Source organism: Megalobrama amblycephala, linkage group LG17 (genome assembly GCF_018812025.1).
Source record: "Megalobrama amblycephala isolate DHTTF-2021 linkage group LG17, ASM1881202v1, whole genome shotgun sequence".
Lineage (NCBI taxonomy): Eukaryota > Metazoa > Chordata > Actinopteri > Cypriniformes > Xenocyprididae > Megalobrama > Megalobrama amblycephala.
The window spans coordinates 1,421,917-1,447,269 of NC_063060.1; the positions used below are offsets into that span (position 1 = coordinate 1,421,917).

The following is a 25,353-nucleotide window of genomic DNA, read 5'->3' on the forward strand; positions in this document are numbered from 1 at the left end:
CAGAAACATACAAGGTATAAATAGACAGACACTGATGAGGAAACACAAAACAGCTGGGTGCAATGAGATGGGATAATGAGTCCGGGAAGTGCGTTATGGGTAATGAAGTCCAACAGTGAAACCAAGAGTCCGGGTTGGAGTGCCCTCTAGTGGCTGATTAGGGCACTCCCACTAGTGATCATGACATTAGAAACTTTAGTCAGACTTTTAAATGAAGAGAAACAAAGTATTGTTCATCTGTGTATTGTAATTATTCAGTTTGAAATGGCTCTATGATTCTCATCCTTGTGTAAGTCAAGTCAGTCAAGTCAAATTTATTTATATAGCGCTTTTTACAATTGGTAATTGTTTCAAAGCAGCTTTACATATTAGGAGCACAGAAAAAAAAAGAGAAGTGGTTAAAAATAAGCTGTACAAGCAAGCGTGGTAATATGTAACATATACAAGATGGTGCTACATTAAGCCAATGTCGGCTGACTCCCAGGGGTGGAAAAAAAACCCCTAGGAGAAAAACCCAGCGTGCTAAATAAGCGTGTAAATAAGATTTCACAAAGATTTTCTGAAATACTTGACCCACTTTAGAGAACAATTTAAGAAGTTATCATAACATATAACATATCTTATATATTAGATGAAATCTATTTACACAACATGTTTCCTTTAGAGCTTTCATTCCAGGGGTGTCTAGATGTGATAAGGCACAGAATAGACTTGAAAGAATTTAAATATGACCTTTATTTAGAATTTTCATCATTTTAATACATTTGCTTGAGAGTTTTATTTTATATCATAGGTAAAATAAGACAAATGAATTCTTATTTAGGCCTTAATCTTAGCATAATTGTGAAATTGACAAAATAATTCATACTCAGAAATCAAACCTGTACTGCATTAATATCAGAATTTGACCTGTTTACTGTAGTTTTTAACACATTTCATCACACATAAGTATTTTGTATACATTTAGGAACTAATAATGATTGCTGACAATGAGATTAGGAAAAGATTCTCTTAAAGTTTCAAATATGCATGCAAAAACAATTTATTTTCTTATCAGAAGCATAAAATCAAAACTCTGTATTATACATAAGTGTTTAGTTATTTAATGATTAGCTTTATGCATTTAATTATGTTTATAACTTTTTCTTACTGTCCAGAATTTTCTTTAAAGGTGTTGAACTAAAATATTATTTAAAGGACTTAAATCAAAGAATAAAAAAGACTGTTTGTTCAGATGTATTTGTCCAAACTCTCTAGAGCATCCTGTTTTGAGTGATTTCTCCATTCGGCAGGAATCTCACCATGACCCTGAAATTTTAGATTGTAGTAATTTTCCAGCTCTTTCTGAAATCTGCAGACAAACCACTTCCAGTATGAGAGCTCAGAGAGGTCAGGGGTGATGCTCCATTCAGCATAACGGCCTCCTGCTGTTCTGTAATATTTATATGGAATGGATTGTTCAGATTTACGAGATGGGTGAAAAGTCTTAGTACTTGACACTAGAGTTGTGCAAAAATCTGCAGAAAGATCTTGTGTTCTTCTATAATGCCACCCATTCAGTCCATTAATTCGATGGAAAGGAACGCTGTGAGGTTGTGGATCATGGTCTTCTGCTGTGTTTGTGCAGATGGCTTTACAGAACGGACACTGAACCCAACAGCACTGACAGAGGTGTTCAATCAGAATCTCATCAGGCCTGTCCTTATAATCCAGCTTCAATGGAAAAGATTCTGTACTGAATGTCTTGCTCATGTCAGATATTATGGGAGGAAGTACTTTTATTATTACCTCTTCAAGGAGTTTTACATTAACATCATCACGACTAACTCCTTTGAGGTCATTCTCAGAGAATATCAGCACATCTGATAAATTCAGTGTGAAAGTCTTCAACCACAGATCAACATCTCCCTGGTTTTTATCAACCTCTTGAGTTGCTCTCTTCACTGCTTCTATGATCTGCTTCTCCTTCTGTCTTAAATCATCTCTCATCTTGGGCAGACCACTTGTGTTGAACTTATCATTGATGTACTGACTGACTTCACTGCTGATGAAACTCTTGAAGTGTTCTTTGGGATTATCAATGTAAGTTAAGTATGACTTAAAATCTTCCTTTTCTGCCAGTGTCTTCAGGATGTGCTTCTCCAGTTTAGATCTGTTTCCATTCAGTGATTCACAGTTTGTCTTCATTTCATCTGCCAAATCTCGGGCAGTTTTTTTGTAGACGCTCTGCTGAATGGGTTCTTTAAGTTTGTTACAGATGATCTGACCTAAGATCGCAGTTGATGTTGCCCCCTGGCAGTTTTTCTGGAAAATATTGTAATATTCTTCTCTTTTTCTTGCAATATAGAGAACAGGATCATTGGCTTCTTTGAAAATGTCATACTGCTCCTTGAATGTCATTTCTACTGTGTTGAATATGGCAAATACCAAATCACTGAAGAAGTGTTTCTTGAACATATAATTCTCTTTATGTCTTTCTTCATGTTCTGTTAATTTTGCTTTGATGAAATCACTGAGTTCTTGAATGTAACTTTTATTGTAGCCCATCTTTGCAATGTTTTTTGACATGATTGTTTTGTTTACTTGCTGAACAATGTCTGTAATTAAGTTGTTGATTTGGGCATCAATCTCAGAAAAACCAATCCATCTTTTAAATTTTTCATAAGCTTTTTGAATCTGTATATACTCTGAATAGCTTGACATGTTTAAAATATTGCACTTCTTGCTTTCCATCCAGAGGTCTGAAAAACGTTCATTGCCGTCACAGAGGACCTCCTTCATATCTTTTAATACATCAATGTCTTGGACTTGCGGTGTGTCTTTGATAATCTCACTCACACATTGTTTCCAAAAGGATTCAAACTCTTGTTGCAGGATCTCATCATCCTTTGCTTTGTCTTTGAGAGTTGAGGCAAGATTTTTGGCCTTCTCAAGTAGAGCATTTTCATTTTGTGTCCTCTGAGCATCAATCCTTTCCTTTAGGACTCGCTGCTGGAGCACCTCATTCAGTTTCCTCTTTGTTTCCCTAACAATGTTTTCCTGTATGTGTGAGATTTTTATTTCAAAAGATGTTTTCCACTGGATCAGTATATTGGCATTGGTGTCTCTCTCAAAGAATTCTGACATGGATTTCTTCACTTCTGTACTTTTTACATTCAGTTCCTCTTGAAGATCTGTTTCTTCAACCAAATTGATTGCTCCATTTTCTATTTTGTTCTGTAATTTGTTTTCAATTTCCAGCATGGTCTTCCGAAGACTCCAGGTCCACTTACTATATTCTGTCTCCAGTTTTCTATATGCAGCGATCTCCAGAGCATTTTTGAAGCTGAACACAAAGCGTTCATTCAGTAAAGCATCCCAGAGGTTTTTAATATGATTTTTGATGTCTGTCAGCATCATGCCGTCTGATTTTGAAACACGAGAAAGAATAGTTTTCTTAAGGTCTTGAACATTTTCGCAGTATGAAGGGTTTGGTGGTGCCATTGGTGGGCTTCCCTCCCAGAGCTGAGCAAAATACTTCACATCCTCCTGTACATCAAATGTAATGACATCACTGAATCGTTCTGCATTACTGACTTCATCTTCAGCAGCGAGTTTTGTCATCTTATCCAGTGTCTCCTGCAGTCGTCTCCTTCCCTCCATGTTTTTCTCTCCAGCTGTGACGTCTGAAACGTTCTGATGCACAAACACACAGCTGGGATTCAGTCTGACCTCCTTCATCCTCAGGAAGGCCTGAACAGCAATCTGAAGAATGTCCTGCATCTCAGATGGATTTTCTCCATAGATGTTGATCAATGTCAGATTTCCAAGACCAATAACAAATGTGGCCAATTCATTGTCATGATGTCTTATTGATTTCCCCGCCAGTTCTAGAGAACGAAGTCCCTCAGTATCAACAACCAGAATATAGTCGATCTTCATCTGTGTTTTCATCTCATCTGACAGTTTGACCAGCTGCATGAAAGCTCCTCTGGTGCATCTGCCAGCACTGACGGCAAACTGCAGTCCAAACATGGCATTCAGCATGGTGGATTTCCCAGAGCTCTGAATCCCTAAAACTGACAGCACAAAGACTCTCTGGTCTCCCAGTTTCTGGATGAGTTCATCAAGAACAGCAGAGATCCAGACCAGAGGAACATGAGCAGCATCTCCATCCATCAGCTCCAGAGGAAATCCAGAGATCATCATCTGTGCTGCAAGGCTCGGGAGAGAAGAGAAGTCAAACTGCATGTCTTTCTTGTTCTTCTTCACAGATGAACAAGATTCATAGATCTGTCCAATTTCTCTGAGGATGTGCTCCAAACCAAAGGTTGCATCTTGAAGTTTCTTAGATAGTTCCAGAAGTTCTCTTTGTTTAAGCAACCGTGCCACTATTTTATCACTGCTTTTACTTAGGTTTGAGACTGTTGACCACTTTTCACCATACATGTGACATAGATGAGAAAGGTCAGCTGAGGTATGTTCATCCAGGAGGATTCTGAGCCATTTAAGAAAAAACTTTGACTTATTTGCAGCACCTGAGTTCATTTGTTTCATGAATAAATGTATAAACATACTGATGTCACATTTATGCTGTTGTTCACGGACATTCATCATCTCAATCTTTTTTTTACTAATTTCCATTTCCGGGTCATCCCCTTGAGGTCGATTCAGTTCTTTATTCTTCTGACACCACTGATGCCACAGTTTTCCCTGACAGGGCAAAAATGATTTTTTAATTTCTGTCAGATCTTTCTTCTCCAGTAGACTCATCATCTCTTGTGCTGCTTCCTTTCCTTTCCTGCAGTAATAATCGTCTTTCTCATCTACTCTGATGTCTGACTGTTTGGCCAGATCTTTAAGTCTGAAAGTGGAAGGTGATTCTGAAGATGAGAATGAGAGACAATCTGTAATAGCTTCTCTGAGATCTTTAGAAACATCTGCCTGACCTCTGTCTTTCAAACCAATTTTATATTTTCCTTTCAGAGAGGTCTCAGTGAGAGCTGAATCATTCTCAGGAAGAAGGCAAATCAGTGGCTTTGGGTCCTTGTACAGGTTTTCGATTATTATCATGCTTTTGTCATTCCTTTTGAGCTGTGGTAGAAGAACAACATTGACTGAGGCCATTTTAGTCATTATATGCAGCTGTTTCTCATGGTCTCCTGCATCACCGTGTAGATTACAGAATGCAACATGTTCAGTGAATTTATCATCATATGTTCCAGAAGGGCAGAACCAGGCGATCTCCACCACTCCATCCATCAGTACTCTGGTTCTGCTGCTGCCGGGGCAGTGTCTGTGGAAGAACGTGTTGTGTTTGTCGTTGATCAGACTGTTCATCAGCTGAGACTTGGATGAAGACACAGAGCCAAACCTGAAGAAAAACACCATTGGAGTTTCTGCCTTGTAGATTGGCTGGATTTTACTGATGATTTCATTGTTGTTGTTTATTATTTTCCAGCTCTGGTTAATTTCTCTAAATGTCCAGAGAGGAAACTCAATCTGCTCTGTGAATGGATCAGGAACAAGCAGAGGCAGAGCATACCGGCACTGGAACAGTTTAGTGACCATCATCTGCTTCAGGACACGATCAGCACAATGAAACACGGCCATCTGAACATCCATTGGGTGAACAGAGTCTCTGTTGTTCTGTCTTTCATTAGACATAGATGTATTTTCAAAAATGTCACTAAACACATCAACGTTGTCTGCATATAATTGTTTGGCCTTTTGTTGTTTTTCTTTGTAATTCTCTGAAACAGTGATACTTCTTGCTTTGTAGTTCATCATCAGTAGTTTTTGTAAGAACATCTGAACCAGGTCCTTCTCAGTACAAGACCCTTGGGACTGTAATGAATTTGCAGTTATCTGAAGAACATCTGAAGCTCTCAATTTATAGTTGCTCTTGACTTCAAGTTGAAGTCTGTGAAAAAGTCCCTCCACTTCTTTTTCCAGTTCTTTTCCTTTTTTTCCAATGTCGATTTCTTTGGCTGTTTTGACCTGTAAAAAACATTACAGTTTTACTTTCATCTCTCATTTTTGTATAGATTTACCAGTACAAGGAGCTGCAAATAGAAAACAGTTATTTTTTCCAACAAAATATTTTCTTGTAGGCACCATAGTCAAATATAATCAAGAACTTTGTAACAACTCATAGTTCTAAGCTGCTTACCTCTAACAGAAAACAAGGTAAAGTAGTAGACGATGAGTGTTTTGTTTGGATAGGAGGAAGCATCTACCTTTGCTGTCACCAATACTGATTGAGTCCAGATTGAGAAATGTTTGTGTTTTGAGCTCAATGTAAGTTTTTTCCATGTTCTGTTTGTTCACGAAATTTTGGGGGTTCAAGCACGTAGCACTGAAACTCTATTGTAATTGTTAAAATTTCCAAGGATCAGCATTCTCCCCTAAAAAGTGATCGGGCAGATCAAACCATAGTCGTAGAGTCTTGAAACTTTGAGTGCTGGTAGCACTCACACATCTACAATGTCACCAAGGCTTGCCTTGATCAGCCTTACGGGGGTGCTACAGTGGTCAAAAGTATGAAATCGTTTGTAACTCCTAAACCGTTAGGCGTAGACTCAAGTGTCTTATATCGTTGGAATCCTTGGCTAAAGATGGACAAAGATTTTTTTGTAACCTAGTGTTTTTTGGCCAGATCACAAACAAACCAGTGCTGAAAGATTCTCTGGTGTCTGATTGTCAACCTTATTAAAAAAAGTTTGAATTTTACTTCACGGTCCCTAAGGTCCGCCAAAACGTTCAAAGTGGGCAGAGCCACTTTTACTAAAATGTCTGTAACTCACAGACGGAATGAGATATTTTCACCAAACTTGTAAGAGCTCAAAAGGATGCAGTGACTGGCCACTTATTGGCACTGTAACAGGAAAAAAACATGAAAATGGCTATACCTACTTCACCGTAAAGGATGATTTGTACTTCTGCATTGAGTGTACGCCGTAGCTACGTGCGCCTGATGTGCACCTCTTCAAAAATGTAACAATGCGTCAATTCTAAGTAGACCGCAAGTAAAAAAGGGCACGGAGCAAGCGGAGAAGAGCGAGCATTTTCAACTTCCACAGGAATGGAAAACACTCTGTTTTAGGAGACACAGCTGTCAAAAAAGTTGTTGCCTATTTGCCACCATCACTGCTGAATCTTCTCTGACAACGTACATGATAAGTTGCTTCTTTTGCATCTGTGCCTGGTGATTCTAGCCCCGTGTGTGCTGAGGCAGTACGGTGGCTGCAATCATAGGGCTCGCAGATTAGCTCGTGGGGAAGTTTGAGAGAATTGAATTCTCTCTCGACTTCCCCGGGGCTGGCAAGGATGAGTGGCTGGAAGACGGTGACGTTCGCGCCTGACGTCACCATGTCCGATAGCGAGCGTTCCTCTGGGTATGTAGAGCTGCTGTTGTGGCGAGGGGGGCGTGGTTCAGCGAGGTCTGCAGCTGGAGAGAGTGTCGGGAGATGCACGGTGAGTGAGTGGGTTAAACGCAAATAACGAACACCTGTCTCTTGTTTCAGTAATTGGTGTGGAGAGAGTATAAGATGCCAGGAGAAACAGGAGTGTGCAAGAGAGAGAAGGACTGCTGACTGGTGGACCCTGACATACCAAAGAAGTTGCTACTGAAGTGAAAGTTACTTTGTGACTGTGTTGTTACTTTTGTGCTGTTTGCACAGCCTTTTATTTTTGAGAGTGAATTTTGACAATAAAACCACCGTCAGCAGTCAAACCGACCCTGTCCTCTTCCTTCCCATGCAAGCCTCCTCCGCCACGCCATTTGCGGACATCATCTCATCCCTCACGGTCTTGCATCAAGACCAACATCAGGCCCTGCTGGACTTAAGAACCAATCAGGAGCGGCGATTCCAGGCCATCCTTCAAGCCCAGCAGGAGGGCCGCGAGAGGTTCTGGAGTTTGATCAACCGGGATGTTCGTACGGAAGCCACCGATCAGCACGCTGTGCCCGCCCACCTGCCCTTAAACAAGATGGGGCCGCAGGATGATCCTGAAGTGTTCCTCTATCTGTTCGAGAAGTCTGCGGAAGTGTGCGGATGGCCCAGGGACCAATGGCCGATGCGCCTGATCCCGTTACTCTCTGGTGAATCTCATGTGGCAGCCCAGCAGCTTCCCGTACAGAACCTCCTGATCTTCAACGACCTCAAGAGGGCCATCGTCCAGCAGGTCGAACGGAGCCCAGAGCAGCACCATCAGCGCTTCCTCTCCCTGGAGTTGGGTGAGTCCGTTTGGCCCTTCGTGATGGCCCAACAGCTCCGGGACTCCTGCCGCAAATGGCTACTGGCTGAGGGAAGCGACGTGGACCAGATCATCGATCGTGTGGTGCTGGAGCAGTTCGTCACTCGGCTCCCGAAGAGAACGGCTGAGTGGGTCCAGTACCACCGTCCCACTTCGCCATCCATCCACCTCGCGGAGGACCACATGGTGGCGTGCCCAGCGGTCAGCAAACCCCTGCCATCTGTCTCCCTCTCCCTCTCTCTCCCCTCCTTCTCTCTCTCGACCTGTCCCTCTACCTAGGTCCCGTCTGCCTGGCCCTCCTCGAGTCAGTTCATGAGTCCGAGAGCCCCGCCCAAGGGGGCGGGACTGACCGCGGCCAGGCCGGACCCCGCTCCTGTTTCTCCGCTCTCTCCACGTCAATCGTTCACCCCACTCTCTGCCACTGGAGCGGTGGGGAGGTCTGGGCCGGCCAGTTGGGGAGGTCTGGCCGGAGCATTTTGTGGATACGTGTCCTGTAATGGAGGTGGGGACAATGGTCCGGGTCCCGGATGTCCCGCAGGCTGCCCCCGGTCAAGCTGGCTGGATTCAGGATGTAACCAAACCTCGATCCATCAAAGCCTGATTCAATCTGGGGCATTGGATACAAGCCGCATGGTTAAGGTGCAGTGTGTGCACAGGGATGTGGTGGAATACCCTGTAGTGCCGGTCATTATCCAATTCCGGGCTCAAAAGCATAGTGTTAAGGTGGCAGTTAATCCGCACCTCTGGCATCCATTAATTTTGGGAACGAATTGGCCAGCGTTTACTGAATTATTGGGTTGTTTATGCACGGATGCCTCTTGGGGAAAAAATGCACCAGAAGGGGACGCGCAAGTGCAGGCAGGACAGACTAAATGGCGACCACTGAGTACTGCTTCGGGGGAACAGAGCAAAATCGAGAGACTTATTCTCTCGGAGCACGATGACTTTCCCCTGGAGCAGTCTCAGGATGAGACGCTGAAACATGCATTTGAACAGGTACGTACCATCAACGGTCAGCCTCTCCAACCTGGACGTCCGCTTACCTATCTGTATTTTGCAGTCAGAAAAAATCAGTTGTATTGAGTGACCCAAGTCACAAACTAATGGTCGAACGTTTTAATCGCACACTTAAAACCATGATTCGGAAATTCGTTCAGGAGGATGCCAAAAATTGGGATAAGTGGTTAGAACCCCTGTTGTTCGCTGTGCGAGAGGTCCCGCAAGCCTCCACGGGGTTTTCCCCCTTCGAGCTGTTCTATGGACGTCAGCCCCGTGGGGTGTTAGACGTCCTAAGAGAAACTTGGGAGGACAGACCATCTCAATCTAAAAACAAAATTCAGTATGTGCTGGACTTGAGAACAAAACTCCACACTTTGGGACGGCTATCCATGGAGAATTTGTTACAAGCCCAGGACAGACAGCCGGCTGTATAACAGGGGGACTAATTTGCGCAAATTTTCACCGGGAGGTAAAGTGGTTGTATTACTCCCATCGTCAAGTTCAAAATTACTTGCAAAGTGGGAAGGACCGTTTGAGGTCACACGGCAAATTGGTGAGCTCGATTATGAGGTAGCACGGTCTGATAGGAGAGGAGCATGTCAAATGTACCACCTCAATCTCCTTAAAAAATGGAATGAGGCAGAATCAGTGATGTTTGCGACGGTGATTAGTGGAGAGGATGATCTCAGGCCGGAGGCGAATATAAAAAAACAATCTCCCGCACTGGCCCCAGGGGGAGATCACCTCTCGCCCTCCCAGCTCACTGATTTAACTAAGTTACAAGCAGAGTTTGCTGACGTGTTTTCTCCCCTACCTGGCCGTAGAAACCTCATTCAGCACCATATCGAGACAGAGCCGGGCGTGGTGATTCGCAGCCGGCCGTATCGCTTACCTGAACACAAGAAAAAGGTAGTTCAGGCAGAATTAGGAGCGATGCTTGAAATGGGGGTAATAGAAGAATCCAGCAGTAACTGGGTCAGCCCCATAGTTTTGGTTCCTAAAACAGACGGCTCAGTGCGGTTCTGTGTGGATTACCGCAAGGTGAATGCTGTGTCGAAGTTCGACGCGTATCCAATGCCACGGGTTGACGAACTGCTTGATCGTCTCGGTAAGGCTCGTTTTTACTCGACATTGGACTTAACGAAGGGTTATTGGCAGATCCCCTTGTCTTCATTATCCAAAGAAAAGACAGCTTTCACAACACCATTCAGATTACACCAATTTGTTACATTTCCATTTGGGCTGTTCGGGGGAACGGCCACCTTCCAGCGACTAATGGACAAGATTTTACGGCCCCATGCTGCATATGCTGCTGCCTATTTGGATGATATTATCATATTGAGTAATGACTAGCAGCGGCATATGCAGCATTTGAGGGCTGTCTTGAGGTCGCTGAGGGGGGCCAGACTCACAGTGAACCTGAAGAAGTGTGCAATTGGGCATGTGGAAGTAAGGTATCTGGGCTCCCACTTGGGGCATGGGCAGGTGCATCCCCAAATTGATACAACGGCAGCAGTTGCGACCTGTCCGCGCCCCAAGACCAAAAAGGAGGACTAGACCTTCCTGGGGCTGGTGGGATATTATAGAAGGTTTGTGTCTAATTATTCAGACCTCACCAGCCCCTTGACTGATCTTACTGAAAAGGAGGCACCAGATACGGTCAAGTGGATGGAGCCATGCCAGCAGGCGTTTAGCCAGGTAAAGACTGCTCTATGTGGCTGGCCGTTGCTTCACTCTCCTGATTTTTCTCTCCCTTTTGTGTTGCAGACTGACGCGACGGACAGGGGGCTGGGTGCCGTCCTGTCCCAGGAGATAGAGGGGGAGGAACGGCTGGAGCTGTACATTAGTCGCAAGCTCTCTAAGAGAGAGACTAATACCGCACCGTTGAAAAAGAATGCCTTGCCATCAGGTGGGCCGTCCTCCACTATTATCTCCTGGGACGGGAATTCACCCTCTGTTCAGACCATGCTCCTCTGCAGTGGCTCCACCGAATCAAGGATACCAACGTGCAGATCACTTGTTGGTATCTAGCTTTACAGCCTTTTAAGTTCAAGGTGGTCCACAGGCCGGGTGTTCAGATGGCTGTGGCCGATTTCCTCTCCAGAAACGAACACCTGTCTCTTGTTTCAGTAATTGCTGTGGAGAGAGAATAAGACGCCAGGAGAAACAGGAGTGTGCGAGAGAGAGAAGGACTGCTGACTGGTGGACCCTGATGTACCAAAGAAGTTGCTACTGAAGTGAAAGTTACTTTGTGACTGTGTTGTTACTTTTGTTCTGTTTGCACAGCCTTTTGTTTTTGAGAGTGAATTTTGACAATAAAACCACCGTCAGCAGTCAAGCTGACCCTGTTCTCTTTCTTCCCTAAACAAGAACCTCATTACAGCTGTGTTTTTGGGACGCGCTTTTGGGCTGCAGTTGTTTATCGTCCCCCAGGACAGCTAGGTAACTTCTTGGAAGAGTTGGATGTGTTGCTTTCATCTTTCCCTGAGGATGGTACTCCTCTGCTACTTGGGGGACGTTTCTGTGATTGACACCTCATAGGAGGGCCATTTTAATATTCAAGCACAAGAAAGTGCAAAATTTCTGAAAATATACTTAATTATTTTTTATTTACTTCAAATTTTGTTTCTAAAATTTAGATCTGCTCTGATGGATAGATCCGTTTAGATCCACTCTGACAAACAACAAAAAACTCCCTGAAACTTCCTAACTCTTCCAGCCAGATAGCAGAATTCCCTGTTTTTACTGTTATTTCTATTTCTTATGCGTTCCATTTTTATTATTATGTATTTGGTTCTTCTTTATGTAAAGCACTTTGAATTACCATTGTGTATGAAATGTGCAATACAAATAAAATTGCCTTGCCTAAAATATTTTTGCCATACTTAAAAAATGTAAACAGCAGTGTCTCTATCATTGTTACATACAGTTTTAACAGTTAAGTGCAAATATTTTCCCTTACTTTATTTTAGCTTAAAGAGCATCAAAATCTTGCACTGAACCATAGGCTACTGAACAAATGCAATCCCTGAATACATTTGTACACTATTATATTTCTTTCCAGACACCTAGCAACGCTTCTGCTCACAGCGCTGAGCCACATTTCTCCAAGATGCCGTTTGACACGCATCAGACACGTTTCGGTGGTTTAAAATCTACGCTCGCGACTTGCGTGAGTGCTTTTACTGTAGGCAAACGTGCTCATAATAGAAGCGGCGTGGTCGCGACTTGCATGTGGTGCGGCGCGCTCGTTTTTTCAGGAGCGCCTATGCTGCGCCTATGCTGCGGCATCAGACACCACGGTCATGGGAGCGTAAGCGCTTTGGAAAGAATGAGAAAGTGGCGCGGCCACTTATGTGACGCCATATCTGTGAACGGCCCCTTAGAATGGTGACTTTTTCTTTGCATGTGGAATATGGTATGAGACAACTAGAGAACAATAATAAAATAATAATAATTTAGCAGGCCGAATTATGTTTTATTTTTGAGATCAGTTGCGGGCCGGGTGGAGGGCGGAGGCGGGCCATAAATGGACCGCGGCCCGGCAGTTTGAGACCACTGATCTAGACAAACCTCAGGCTGCTGACTTCCACACTCTGCTTGCCTCATTTGATCTCAAGCGAATGGCTACCTCAGCTACCCACAAATCAGGTCACCAATTGGACCTCATCCCACCTATCCTCTTTGGTCTCATGCACACTTCCTGCTCCTAACCAGTTCTCATTACTGGACACTAAAAATGCTACTGACACTCTTTGCTTAACTCTAACATCTTGCTTAGATGACTTCTGCCCCTTTTTAACCAGACCAGCCCACGCCACCCCCTCTGCCCCCTGGCTCTCTGATGTTCTCCGTGAGCATCGGTCTAGACTCAGGGCTGCAGAGAGGAAGTGGCGCAAATCTAAAGATCCTACTGACCTTAGCTTATATCAGTCATTCCTTTCTTCTTTCTGTACTAATGTCTCCAATGCTAAAACCTCATACTATCACACTAAAATGAACAATTCAACTGACTCCCGCACACTTTTCAAAACCTCATCACTTCTTTGCCCTCCTCTCCTCCCTCCCACATCAGCTCTCACAGCTGATGACTTTGCCACATTCTTCACACATAAAATAACAACCATCAGCGGCTAATTTTCCACCCACACACTGACAATAACATCTTAACGGAAAACACACAAACTCTCCCCTCCTTCTCCATGCTATCTGAGGCAGATGTTTCAAAACTCATCCTTTCCAGTCACCCTACTACCTGTCCGCTAGACCCAATCCCCACTCATCTTCTTCAGACCATCTCCTCCTCAATTCTACCTGCACTCACTCACATTATCAATTCTTCCCTTCACACTGGAACATTTCCCACAGCTTTTAAGCAGGTTAGGATTACCCCACTGCTTAAAAAACCCACTCTGAATCCAGCACTTTTGGAAAACTCCAGACCAGTATCCCTTCTTCCTTTCATTGCTAAGACACTTGAGAGAGTTGTATTCAACCAACTGTCTACTTATCTCACACAGAACAACCTCCTTGACAACCACCAGTCTGGTTTCAAGAGTGGCCACTCAACTGAGACTGCCCTGCTCTCAGTCACTGAAGCCCTGAGACTGGCACGTGCAACTTCAAAATCATCAGTACTCATCTCGCTGGATCTGTCTGCTGCTTTTGACACAGTTAACCACCAGATCCTCCTGTCAACACTCATGTCGAAGGGCATCTCAGGAACCGCACTCCAGTGGTTCGATTCTTACTGGTTCGGTCCTTCAGGGTATCTTGGAGAGGGGAGGTGTCCAAGTCACATCATCTTGCTACTGGGGTACCTCAGGGCTCTGTGCTTGGACCACTTCTCTTTTCCATCTACATGTCATCACTAGGATCTGTCATTCAAGATCATGGTTTCAAGATCATGGCTGTTATGCTGATGACACACATCTCTACCTCTCATTCCAACCAGATGATCCAACGGTTGCTGGTCGCATCGCAGCCTTCCTGACAGCCATTTCTGCCTGAATGAAGGACCACCATCTTCAACTCAACCTTGAAAAAACGGAACTGCTTGTGGTCAGTGCCAACCCAACACTTCATCATAACCTTTCAATTCAACTTGGGTTGTCAACCATTATTCCTTTCAGGACAGCCAGGAACCTTGGAGTGGTGATGGATGATTGTTTAAGCTTCACAGATCACGTTGCGACAACAGCCCAGTCCTGCAGATTTGCCTTGTACAACATCAGGAAGATTAGACCCTTCCTATCAGAACATTCCACACAAATTCTTGTCCAAGCTCTTGTTCTCTCCAGACTGGACTACTGTAATGCTCTCTTGGCTGGCCTTCCAGCATGCACTGTCAAGCCTCTACAACTGATCCAGAATGCTGCAGCAAGACTGGTCTTCAACGAACCGAAGAGAGTGCACATCACTCCTCTCTTCATCAGTCTGCACTGGCTGCCAGTAGCTGCTCGCATCCAATTCAAGGGTCTGATGTTTGCCTACAGAACGACCACTGGCTCTGCACCGCTATACCTTAACTCACTACTTCAGACTTATGTGCCCTCCAGAAACTTGCGTTCTGCAAGTGAACGGCGCCTTGTGGTGCCATCACAAAGGGGCACAAAATTGCTCTCACGGACCTTCTCCGGGTCTGTTCCTGGCTGGTGGAATGACCTGCCACGCTCTATCCGAGCAGCTGAGTCTCTAGCCATTTTCAAAAAAATGCTAGAGACATATCTTTTTCGTCAGCACTTGACCCAGTAATAGTAACACTTACCTTGATTTCTATTCTTCCTCCATCTATTTGTGCATTTATTAAAAAAAAAATAATAATTCCTTGCTACGAGCACTTTACTGACATAACTGTGACTTCACACAGCACTTACATACTGTTGTTCTCATGTTGATTTGATTGATTCTACTATTCTCATTTGTAAGTCGCTTTGGATAAAAGCGTCTGCTAAATGACTAAATGTAAATGTAAGCTGCCGTGAGAGCACGTTAAGAAAGGGGCCGCGTGCGGATGGCTTGACGAATAGTTCCTTTCTGTCCATGAATGTTGCAGCTCCCATAGACTTTTCATTCTATCCTGATCTCAGCATTTGAGATCGAGAGGGCATGGAAAACGCCCTAGCCATTCAGATTTGGATCTGAGCTAGACAGACGGGAGGAGGAAGAAGCGGGAGTAATGGGTGATCAATTGTAAACACTGTTGCATTTGTAATCGATCCCCCAGCCATTTAAAGGTATTATAAAATATATGTGTGTGTGTATATATATTTTATATCATGCTCAGATACTTCTTATGGTCAGACTGATGGCTTGGCCCATAGTAATTATTTCTGGCCGCTTTTTCGGTTTGATAATAAGAGGATCTTTTAGGCTTTAAGAACCCTAGATTCTATCCTTTTTCATGTAAAAAAGAGTATTAGGATCTTCTGTCTTTTAGCCACAGGGATATGAGATGGGTCTATTTTATTTTTTAAAATAAGACCTTGTTTTCCTGTATAGTTTTTCTTAGCATGTAGTTTATCAGGAGGCTGGCAACATTGCATTTGCCCTCGCCCCTTCTTCCTCCACCTCCTTAGTTTGAGATCTTTCTACTTGCTCAGGTGCTTCTTTTATAGTTAAGCTGTCAGCTGGCCTTTTGATAATATTTTTTCTAAAGGCCGCCTTCTGGCTTGATAGTGAAAGTGCTTTTAGGCTTAAAAGAACTTGAATTCATCCTTCTTCATGCATTAAAATAAGGAGGGAAAATCTTCGTTCTACGAGCCGCAGGAAGGTAAACTAGGTCTATGTTTATATAAAGTGTAGCTCTTGTTTTTCCTATATAGCTTTCCTGAGCATGTGGTCTGTAAATTTAGAAGGGGTTCTTTTGGGCAAAATAACTGTAGCATTAGGTTGGCTAATTTTCAAAACATCTTTATGGCCGCTATTTTGTAGCCTCCTATGTTAGAGTAGCTTCTCAGCTAATACTTTAAGTTTGATTTGAGTTAGCACTCGTCGCTTCAGTTATTTGTGTGCAGGATGGCTTATCGGCCACCTGACACTGTTTGCTTGCAGTGCTTCATTTTCTCCTCATATTTGAAAGATTCAAAATGAAGCCCAAGCTTTGCTTGGCCCAGTAGGCCTTAGCTAGCAGCTAGGCTAGAGCTAGGTTTAAGTGTTTGTTTGCTACATCACCCTTATTATTACTATCCCTGTGAGGTTGTTTAGTTCCTAGTTCTGGCCTCCTCCTGAGGGAGTTGTTGGCCGTATGCTGATTTCCCCTTCATTGTTATGTCAGTATCACAGAAGAGGTTATTTTGGGCAAATAACTGAGATGCTAGGCTGGCTAGTTATACTCGCAGGCCGCTGTATGGCTGCTAGGTTGTTTTTAGCCTCCTGTGTCAGAGTAGCTTCTCACAAATCACAGATTTGTCCGTTGGAAGACATTTATCCTGTGTGGATGGCATGTACTACAAAGCATTTGCGTTTGCTTTGGGGTTCTAAGACTTTAGCCCCACATATTTATGTGAGCTTACTCCAGGTCTGTGTTTTACAGAGTACACCGCTTGTTGGATTGTGTTGGATGAGCTGTTTCGTGGGCACTCACAGCTACCTAATTACTTGGTCATGCGCTCAGCATGCTATGTTTTCTGTTGAATGGGCCATCCTGAATACCACCTGAATTGGGTTCTTGGTGTGATGTGAGTTCATTTGTAAGAACTTTAGTTATGTTGTAGGCCTCTTCTGGTCAGCCTCCATGACTATGTGCCTACAGTATGGTCTGTCTGTTAGGTTGAGCTTCATGCTTCCCTTTGGGTTAACTGCGTAATTGTGCTTAGCTCCCTAAGCTGGTCATTGGTTGTAGACTTCTATGAAGTCTCCCGTTCAGACTAGACCTAGGCTGGTTTGTGCTCCCCTGTACTAGGGTTTTTCTAGCATACAGCCTCCTCAGTTGGGCTTTTATTTCTCATTTGAAAAAAATAACATTTTGTCAGTTTTCTTGTTAAATAACATTTTTTTCTATTTATTTTCTTTTCCACAACATTTTCAAAATTATAACTTTCTGGGAAGATAAATAAAAAAAACTTTTTCAGAAGTAATACAGTTTTTGCATTTTATTTGCTTTGCCACATATTTCAAAACCACATAACTGTGACCATTCAATTTTACAACAACTTTTTTTGTAACTTATCAAAATTCTACCTTTTCAGGTATACGGTTTAACCAGAAATAAAGTTTTAGAATATTTTTTCACAACTCAAAAATGTGCAAACTGAATAAAAATAAATAACTACCTCACACTGGAGGTCAACATGTTGAACATGCATGTAGTGCAATAACATTGCAAAATATTACCTTTTCAGGTATACGGTTTAACCAGAAATACATTTTTAGAATATTTTTTCACAACTCGAAAATGTGCAAACTGAATAAAAATAAATAACTACCTCACACTGGAGGTAAACATGTTAAACATGCATGTAGTGCAATAACATTGCAAAAATGTGTATATTGTGCAATAAAACTGTAAACAAACAAACAATACAATGCTCAGTGAAAAAAAAAAACTTGTTCACTCTGATCAAACCATTGTTATCACTTTTCTCACTTTTTTGGCAATTTAGGACAGATGGAAGTTTTTGAAGCAATTTTTGTCCTCAGTGAAGCAAAGCCGCACATCACATTTCTCACAGACAGTGGTGGTTGCAAGGACTTTGCAGAATTTGCAACGGCCACGTGTGTCACATTTTGCAGGCCAATGTGCAACCTGGTCAGTGCGAACATCATCTGGTACTCCAACACGAACTCTCTTGGGTCGTGGTGGTGGTGGTGAAGATGTGCGGTGAATTGTTGGCCGACCTCTTTGTACTTGCACAAGAATTAGGCTAGTGGCAACCTCTGCCTGAAAGCTCCTCTGCTTCAATGGCTTTTGGACACCAAGTTGTTTGCAGTCACGGCGGTAGATCAACCATGCATTAACAAGGCCCAACATGATGGTTTGCCAGAACAGGTAGATGTACCACCGACGTGATCTCATGTGGTATTTGTACCTTGCAACACATGCATCAAGGAGGTCTATTCCCCCCATGAATGTGTTGTACTCCTTCACAATGTGTGGCCTGTTGACCTCCACAAAAGCTTTGTCTGATTTGCTCCAGCGTCGAGCTTTATCTTGAGGCTCAACTGCGCAGTAGGAGGAGATCAGGGTAACAGCTTTGTTGTCGTACCACCTGACAATGACCATCCTTTCCTCCTTCTCCACCATGGTTTCACTGCAACATGTGCACTGCAACATGTGCACACCAGGCAGGCCACCATTTTGGAAATGTTACCATGGCAACAAAAATGCACAGATTGTCACATGACTGAACCTGGATGTTCCTTAAATGTCACTTAGGGACTTCCTGGGTTGAAAGTAAGGGATAATGCTTTAAAAAGACCTTTCCAGATAATCACCAGTGTTTGTGACACCCACGTCACCACGGGTTCTTATGGGTTAATCAGATGCTGAGTAGATCTTAGGACGAGTGGATTGCTCCCCTCAATACGAGCGTTTATAGTGCTCAGCTGAGTTCTGCTCTCCAGGATGCCCGTTTCTGCGGGTGGGTTTGAGTCGCTTACTGCTCTTTCGCAGTCGCTCTTATCTGCTCTCTTCCTTGAAAAATGTGCTTTGGAGATGTGTATCAGATAGGGCTGGCCCAGACTATGTTTGGCTTTCGTTAGATTAGTACGACCTCCTTGGTGGTGTTGGGGGTGATTCCATTCCCCTCTAGTGACTGGCCGGGGTTCCGTTTGGTTTCCTGGCCACTTTCCCTTTAAGGGACCACTTTCCATGGATTGTTGGTCCCAAATGCCTTGAGCAGCCTTCCACAGAAGACTTAGAAGGCTTTCCACAGAAGGCCTCTTTTAGGCTCAGCTTGGGCTGTTGGCCATAGGGAATGCTGTCACTGACAGCCTTGGGAGAGTTGCTCCCGGCTTTCTCTAGAACTGCCGGATGTTTGTCCAGACATTTTGGTATGCACTCTCCTTTAGCATGGCGGCGTGGGCATATCGTTCCCCATAGCGTGATCAAATGCAGAGTTGAGTTCCCTTTTGAAAGGGAACGTCTCAGGTTACATATGTATCCATAGTTCCTTGAGAACAGGGAATGAGACTCTGTGTTGCCCTGCCATGCTTCGGGCTGCCTGCTGAACAGTCCCTCAAAGATGAGTAGGTGTTGACTGCTTCCTCAGGCACTCCCTTTATTCGTCACGGTTCACGCCGTAATGACGTCATAGGCTGTCGCCAGCCAATAGGATTGGAGTGTTGTGATTCTTGGCATTTCAAACACCTGTCACGAGTGACAGTCCCCCATAGCATGATCAAACGCGTAGTCTCGTTCCCTGTTCTCAGGGAACTATGGTTACATACGTAACCTGCGACAAACTCCTCATTCTGAGCGACTTTGCCTCTAGGACCACCGCTGTCCATCAAATCGTTCGTTAAATTTTGGAGATTATTTCAAAAACCAATGTTGGCAAACTTGTCCTAGGTTTTTGGCTTAACCTTGATAAAACCATCCTCTGCATTATTTTCGGGACTCTCTGGGTCAATAGTTATCAAAATGATGTTAAACTTTGGCCTTTGGATAGCTATAGCAGGGTCATTTAGAAAATAGGCGTGGCCAAGTCTACCCAAAAGCTTATCATTCCTAAACAAAAACTCAGAACTTTGCATCATTACCATTTCTTAAGCCCTATTCGGATGGGACTAGTTTTCCAAACGACGTTTGAGTAACAATTCTTATCAACCTACGTCTGTGATTTTATGTACGGATTCGGACGGGACTAACATCTCCGTGTTTATTACCGAGGTAGGAGTGTCTGTGTTTTACATGTGGGCATTTCAGAAGATCACGTGTTCAGAATGCGTGGATTGCGTATGGTCATTGTAGTGTGAAAAAACTAAACATACATTTATCATAATGATTTAATAGAACTGGGTTCTTATAATAAACCCTCTGGAATAAAAAGTTTTAACTTATATAATTTACACGTTATGTAATTAAGTGCAGAAATGAAAGTAATTTCACATAAAACTGATATTACAGTAGCCAGTCTTAACAGTTTACGTGATTTGGCTCTTCTTGTTGATTTATTTTTTTTATTTCTTCGCAGTGTACCAAACACATCTACATCCATTATCGGTGTGCAAAAAGCAGAAACTTGAATACCGGCGCGATAGCGAGAGATTGTACGGTAGTTCATGTTGACCAAAACACACAAGAAAAAGCGTTTTGGAAAAAACATTTTCGGAAATCACAGACATTCGCATTCGGACGGGATTAGATTTCTCCGAGGACCGCCGAGTTTGACGAAAAACAGTAGGTAATTTGCTCTGGAATTTTTATAAAGGTCATGTGAGAAAAAGACAGACATGGCAGATTCGGACGGGATTAAAATCTCAATGTACGTCTGTGAAACAGAAATTTCTCTAACGTCCCCCTGTGAAACTAGTCCCGTCCGAATAGGGCTATACTTGGAGACTGGCACACAGGTCGGGCTATAACTGTTAAAAAGGTGTCAAAATGATGTATTTCTATAGCAAATCCCATGGAATGGCCCTCTTTCTGACTGATTTGCTTACAGCTTCACAAAATTGGGTGTGCACATGCATCACGATTCTAAAAAAGCTTGGAAACTTTTGTCGACATCAGGCCTCTGCTAGTGCTTTAACTTTTATAAAGGTGAAAAAAGCTATATTATCCTAAGCAAAATTACATTTAAATTATTGGAAAATGGTCTTCTTTATGTAGAAAAAAATTAGGTGAGCTTATGCACCATAGGATTCTAAAGAATCATGCAAATCTTCACAGAGATTGTGTTTTAATTAGAGGTATTACACTCTAAAAGTATCAAGTGCTGAGACCCTATTGTAATTGTTCAAATTTCCAAGGATCAGCATTGTCTCCAAAAAGTGATTGGGCAGACCAAACCATAAGTCATAGAGACTTGAGGGCTGGTAGTACTCACACTGTCCACAACATCACCGAGGTTTTCCCTGATCGGCCTTTAGGGGGGCGCTACTCCTTAGGAGTTCATAACTCCTAAACTGTTAGGGATAGAATCAAGTGTTATTTTGTTGGAATCCTTGGCTCAAGACGGACATAATGAATGAATGAAAAATTCGAAAGAAAGTGGCCTCCGGGGGTGCCTTTGTGTTTTCACATGCATAAAGTATATTATGTAGTATATTGGAGTATATTGTGTATTGTTTATAGGATTGTGTATCGCGCAAATTTCTGCACATGCCCACCACATTCATACCACATGGTGGAACTCCTCATTCTTAGCAACTTTGCCTCTAGGACCGCCGCTATCCATCGAATCATACGTTAAAATCAAACCTATCCTGAGGACCCCCATCCCTGCGCATTTTGTATTTCTCCCTATTTCTGACACACTCATTTCAGGTCTTGCTGTCTCTACTAATGAGCACATGATTTGATTCAGGTGTGATAGATGAGGGAGACATACAAAATGTACTAGAACCACTACGTTAAATATTGGAGATTATTTCAAAAAACATCTTTGGCGAACTACTCCTAGGTTTTTGGCTCAACCTCGAAAACTGTTAAAAAGCTTTATAAACCATATATTTCCTATGTTAAATTGCCTGTATTTGCTGTTAATGGTCTTTTCCATCTATGATCAAGGTGGTTACAGGCTTGCTAATTAAAACATTATACCTTTTTACGCATATGCTTAAAGGCCTTAAAGTGTTAATAATAGCTGCTTGCAGATATATTCTCTATTGCCTTTGTGTATGAATTGAAATTTGTTTCACGTTTACTCTATGTTGTATGTGTTTGTTACCAAGCTAATGCTCATTTTAGATAGCCTATTCTAGAAGTGCTCTTTTATATTAGTAGTTTTAATACTACTAATATAACTCATTATGGGGATATCGTATCTTAAAGTGGATTTGGAACTGATCACACAAGGAATAAAGCATTTGTGAAGTACACAAATGGAAGTACATGGTGAATAGTTATTGTTTGAACTATCGTTTGTAACTCATAGAACTGTATTTCATCATGATCATCTACAACAAGTACAATGGACATTAATCAAGGGACATTTGTGCTTCTCAATGGACTAAGATCAGATGAGGTTTTTCTTTTCATCCATTATTCTCACCTGTTTCTGTCAACAAGATTCATTCATATGGGTTTCGAAGTCTGTTGTTTGTGATTGCTGTATTTTCATATTCATTCATTTTCATATCATTTCATTGCGGTAATAACTTGTATATTGCAACGTAAATGTTTTATATGTTCATGTTTTAACTTGACTACTTTACAACTTCAGCCTTACATCAGCCTCATGTGTATATAAAAACAACTGTACATGAGGGAGGAAGCACTTTGTCTGCCTAAATAAACAAATGGAATCCCAAACCTGTCAAGTGACTCCGGTTACGCTGAATGCTTCACATTTCACAGAGCACTTACCCTGTGTCTTTCTCTTTCATCTTTTGTGGTTGTGCTGTCCATGTTCTCTTCAATAATTGTGTTTTGATCTTGTAAGAAAAAAAGAAAATGTTCATTCTACATAATAATCACAATAAAAACAAAGCATAGTATTGGTTATTTTTTTAAATTTCAGCTGCCGTTTACTTATTAGAAAATAATGCACACCCAAGTTACCACACCTCAAGACACTGTTCAGATGTTGCATTTCAAGACAATTATCAGGGTTTTGTCCTTAACACTTGTGTATAGGACTAATTTCTTATGCATCTCATCCCATGCTTCCGTTGCTAATCCTAAAACGTCATTTTAGAGCTAGTAACAAGATTGAGTCATTGATAACAGACTAATACAGTTATAAATACAGTTATGAGTGAGACAGAGAGAGTATGTGAATTAGCCTACCTGAGTCTCTCAACTGTGTTCAGCAGCAATGTCTCTACTAATAGTGAAACTGTACGTTTATCTATACTTCAAGAACCACACAGTTATTACTTATCTGGCGAGAAATGTCATGTAGCTTTTAAGTTGCTAAACTTTTTTACTGCTTATCACTGACAACATGTTTCTGTGCGACTGTGTCCATACTATATGTGTGTGCATTTGAATGAAAGAGAGCGGGAGAAAATGAGTATGTGCTTTCAGGACACAATAAAATTATGTTGTGGAAAAAAACATGACAACAATTTGTTGTTTTCATCATATTGATTACTATATTTATTTGCTTGGTCGGTGTCGTTGTGAGTTTTGGTTCTTTTGCTGTTTTCAGCTGTAAGGACCTTGAAATAACTGAAATAATTTGGCAGAGTGATATGGAACACTAATGCGGTCAAGACCTGCCTGGAACTACTTTAGACGTGCATTGCACAACTTAGATCATTCCTCAACCAATCAGATTCGAGCATTCAACAGCCCAGTAGTATAATCATTACTATATCACAGTAAATTAAAACCACTCCTTTCCTGGTTAAAAATGTTTTTAATTTCCCCTTTGCAGATCTTAAACCATTGAAAAATACAAACCTCTCTGTCTACTCAGTCATAATTCTAATTTGTTTTAACACATTAATATGTAGAACAAAATATTATATCACATTAAACAACAGAACCTGCTGATTCAGATTATTACAGTTCTATTTATCACTAATTAAGTTATAAACCAGACAATTATTACATCAATTTTACATTTTTGTGTTTTAAAATTATTATAAATCTATATATGCATTTAAGGCTTTTCCAAAAATAACACTATACTTTCTACTTGAAATATATAATTATGAAGTAATGGAGGTCAAACCTGCATAGGAAAGTGTCCTTTCTTCTCTTCTTCATCTTCAAATGAACCTTTTCAGCTCAAGGTGCAGCTATTTATAAGGTGTGTTTTTTTATACGAATGTTTTGCATTTCTAAAATCAAAAGACGTGGCAGCAAGAAAATGAAAGTATGTTCTTTTTTGGAGACGTCCTCAATTTTCTTTTTCATTTTGATAATGTCAAATTTGTGTGATTGGTCTTTTTATTTTCTTTTGATGTATTGTTTTTGAGAAGGTAAATGTAAATATGTTTATACAAAAATTACATAGATGACATGCATTGAAAAAAAAAATAAAAATAGTTCAACGCTTCAAATAAAGGGTTCATTGCATCAGCTAAATCCAGCAGTGATTTTTAGGTACTTAAAAATGCACACAAAACCTTTACCAGATTACTTAGGATAAGAAAGGAATTTAAAGGAATTTAGATGTTCAACTAATGTTCTTTAGTCAAGTATTTACATATTGTTTTTACTTGCTGTTTTTTTCCACCCCATCCAGTCAGACAAGTTCTGTAGATACTGAAGATGACAAATCTAAAATAGTCTATTGGTAACACTGTACAATAATGTCTCATTCATTAACATTAGTTAATAACTGACAATGAGCACTACATTTTTTATAGTATTTATTAATCTTTTTTAATGTTAGTTAATAAAAATCCAGTTGTTCATTGTTTGTTCATGTTAGTTATAGTGCATGTTAAAAGGTTACGCCTGAGCAGCATGTGAACATTGTCACTCAGCTGCAGACGTGCACGAGTGTTCACACTGGAAGCGTTTGTACAGCGTCACATCAGTGGCTCCAAGCTACATATAAACTGATCATTTCTTTACAAAGACAACTATAAATTTGTTTTTATAAGTTGGTTGATTTATAAACTTGATAGTTATGAAAGTTTGTTAACATGGGGAGGTGTACAACATACTCATATAAACGTAAATAACAAACAAACAAACAAAAAGCCTCAGGTCATATTGCCATACATGAATGAGGTTAGCTTTGTGTTTACATCATCTGCCGTGTGTACATGTTTACAAGACAGCAAACTCTGCGAAAACAAGACTGCAAACTCGGGTTTGATTTGGGTATCGCTGCCTATATAACTGTCTGTGTAATAACTGTGTAATATTTTCTGGCTAGTTTACTTTAGTTTTTCAAAATACACACACTTTCACCCAAACTGAATAATTACAAACAAGTTAAATCTATAAATATTTTAGTTCTTAATTTTCTTTTCTTACATACTCCAATTCTTTTTAAAACACACTAGGCATGCTTAATCTGTGCATTTTGAGCACTTTTTGTGTGAAAT

At 41.6% G+C, this 25,353-nt stretch overlaps 1 protein-coding gene across 1 annotated transcript; it reads right to left on the reverse strand.

Moving 5' to 3' along the window:
* Positions 1 to 711: 711 nt before the first annotated feature.
* On the reverse strand, positions 712 to 24,148 carry LOC125250203 (interferon-induced very large GTPase 1-like). The gene is made up of 3 exons (XM_048162679.1): positions 24,024 to 24,148; positions 22,709 to 22,776; positions 712 to 5,979 (listed from the first exon to the last, which is right to left on the reverse strand). The coding sequence occupies exons 2-3, from the start codon at positions 22,748 to 22,750 to the stop codon at positions 1,231 to 1,233; spliced, it is 4,791 nt and encodes a 1,596-aa protein (XP_048018636.1). The 5' UTR covers positions 22,751 to 22,776; positions 24,024 to 24,148; the 3' UTR covers positions 712 to 1,230.
* Positions 24,149 to 25,353: the final 1,205 nt, after the last annotated feature.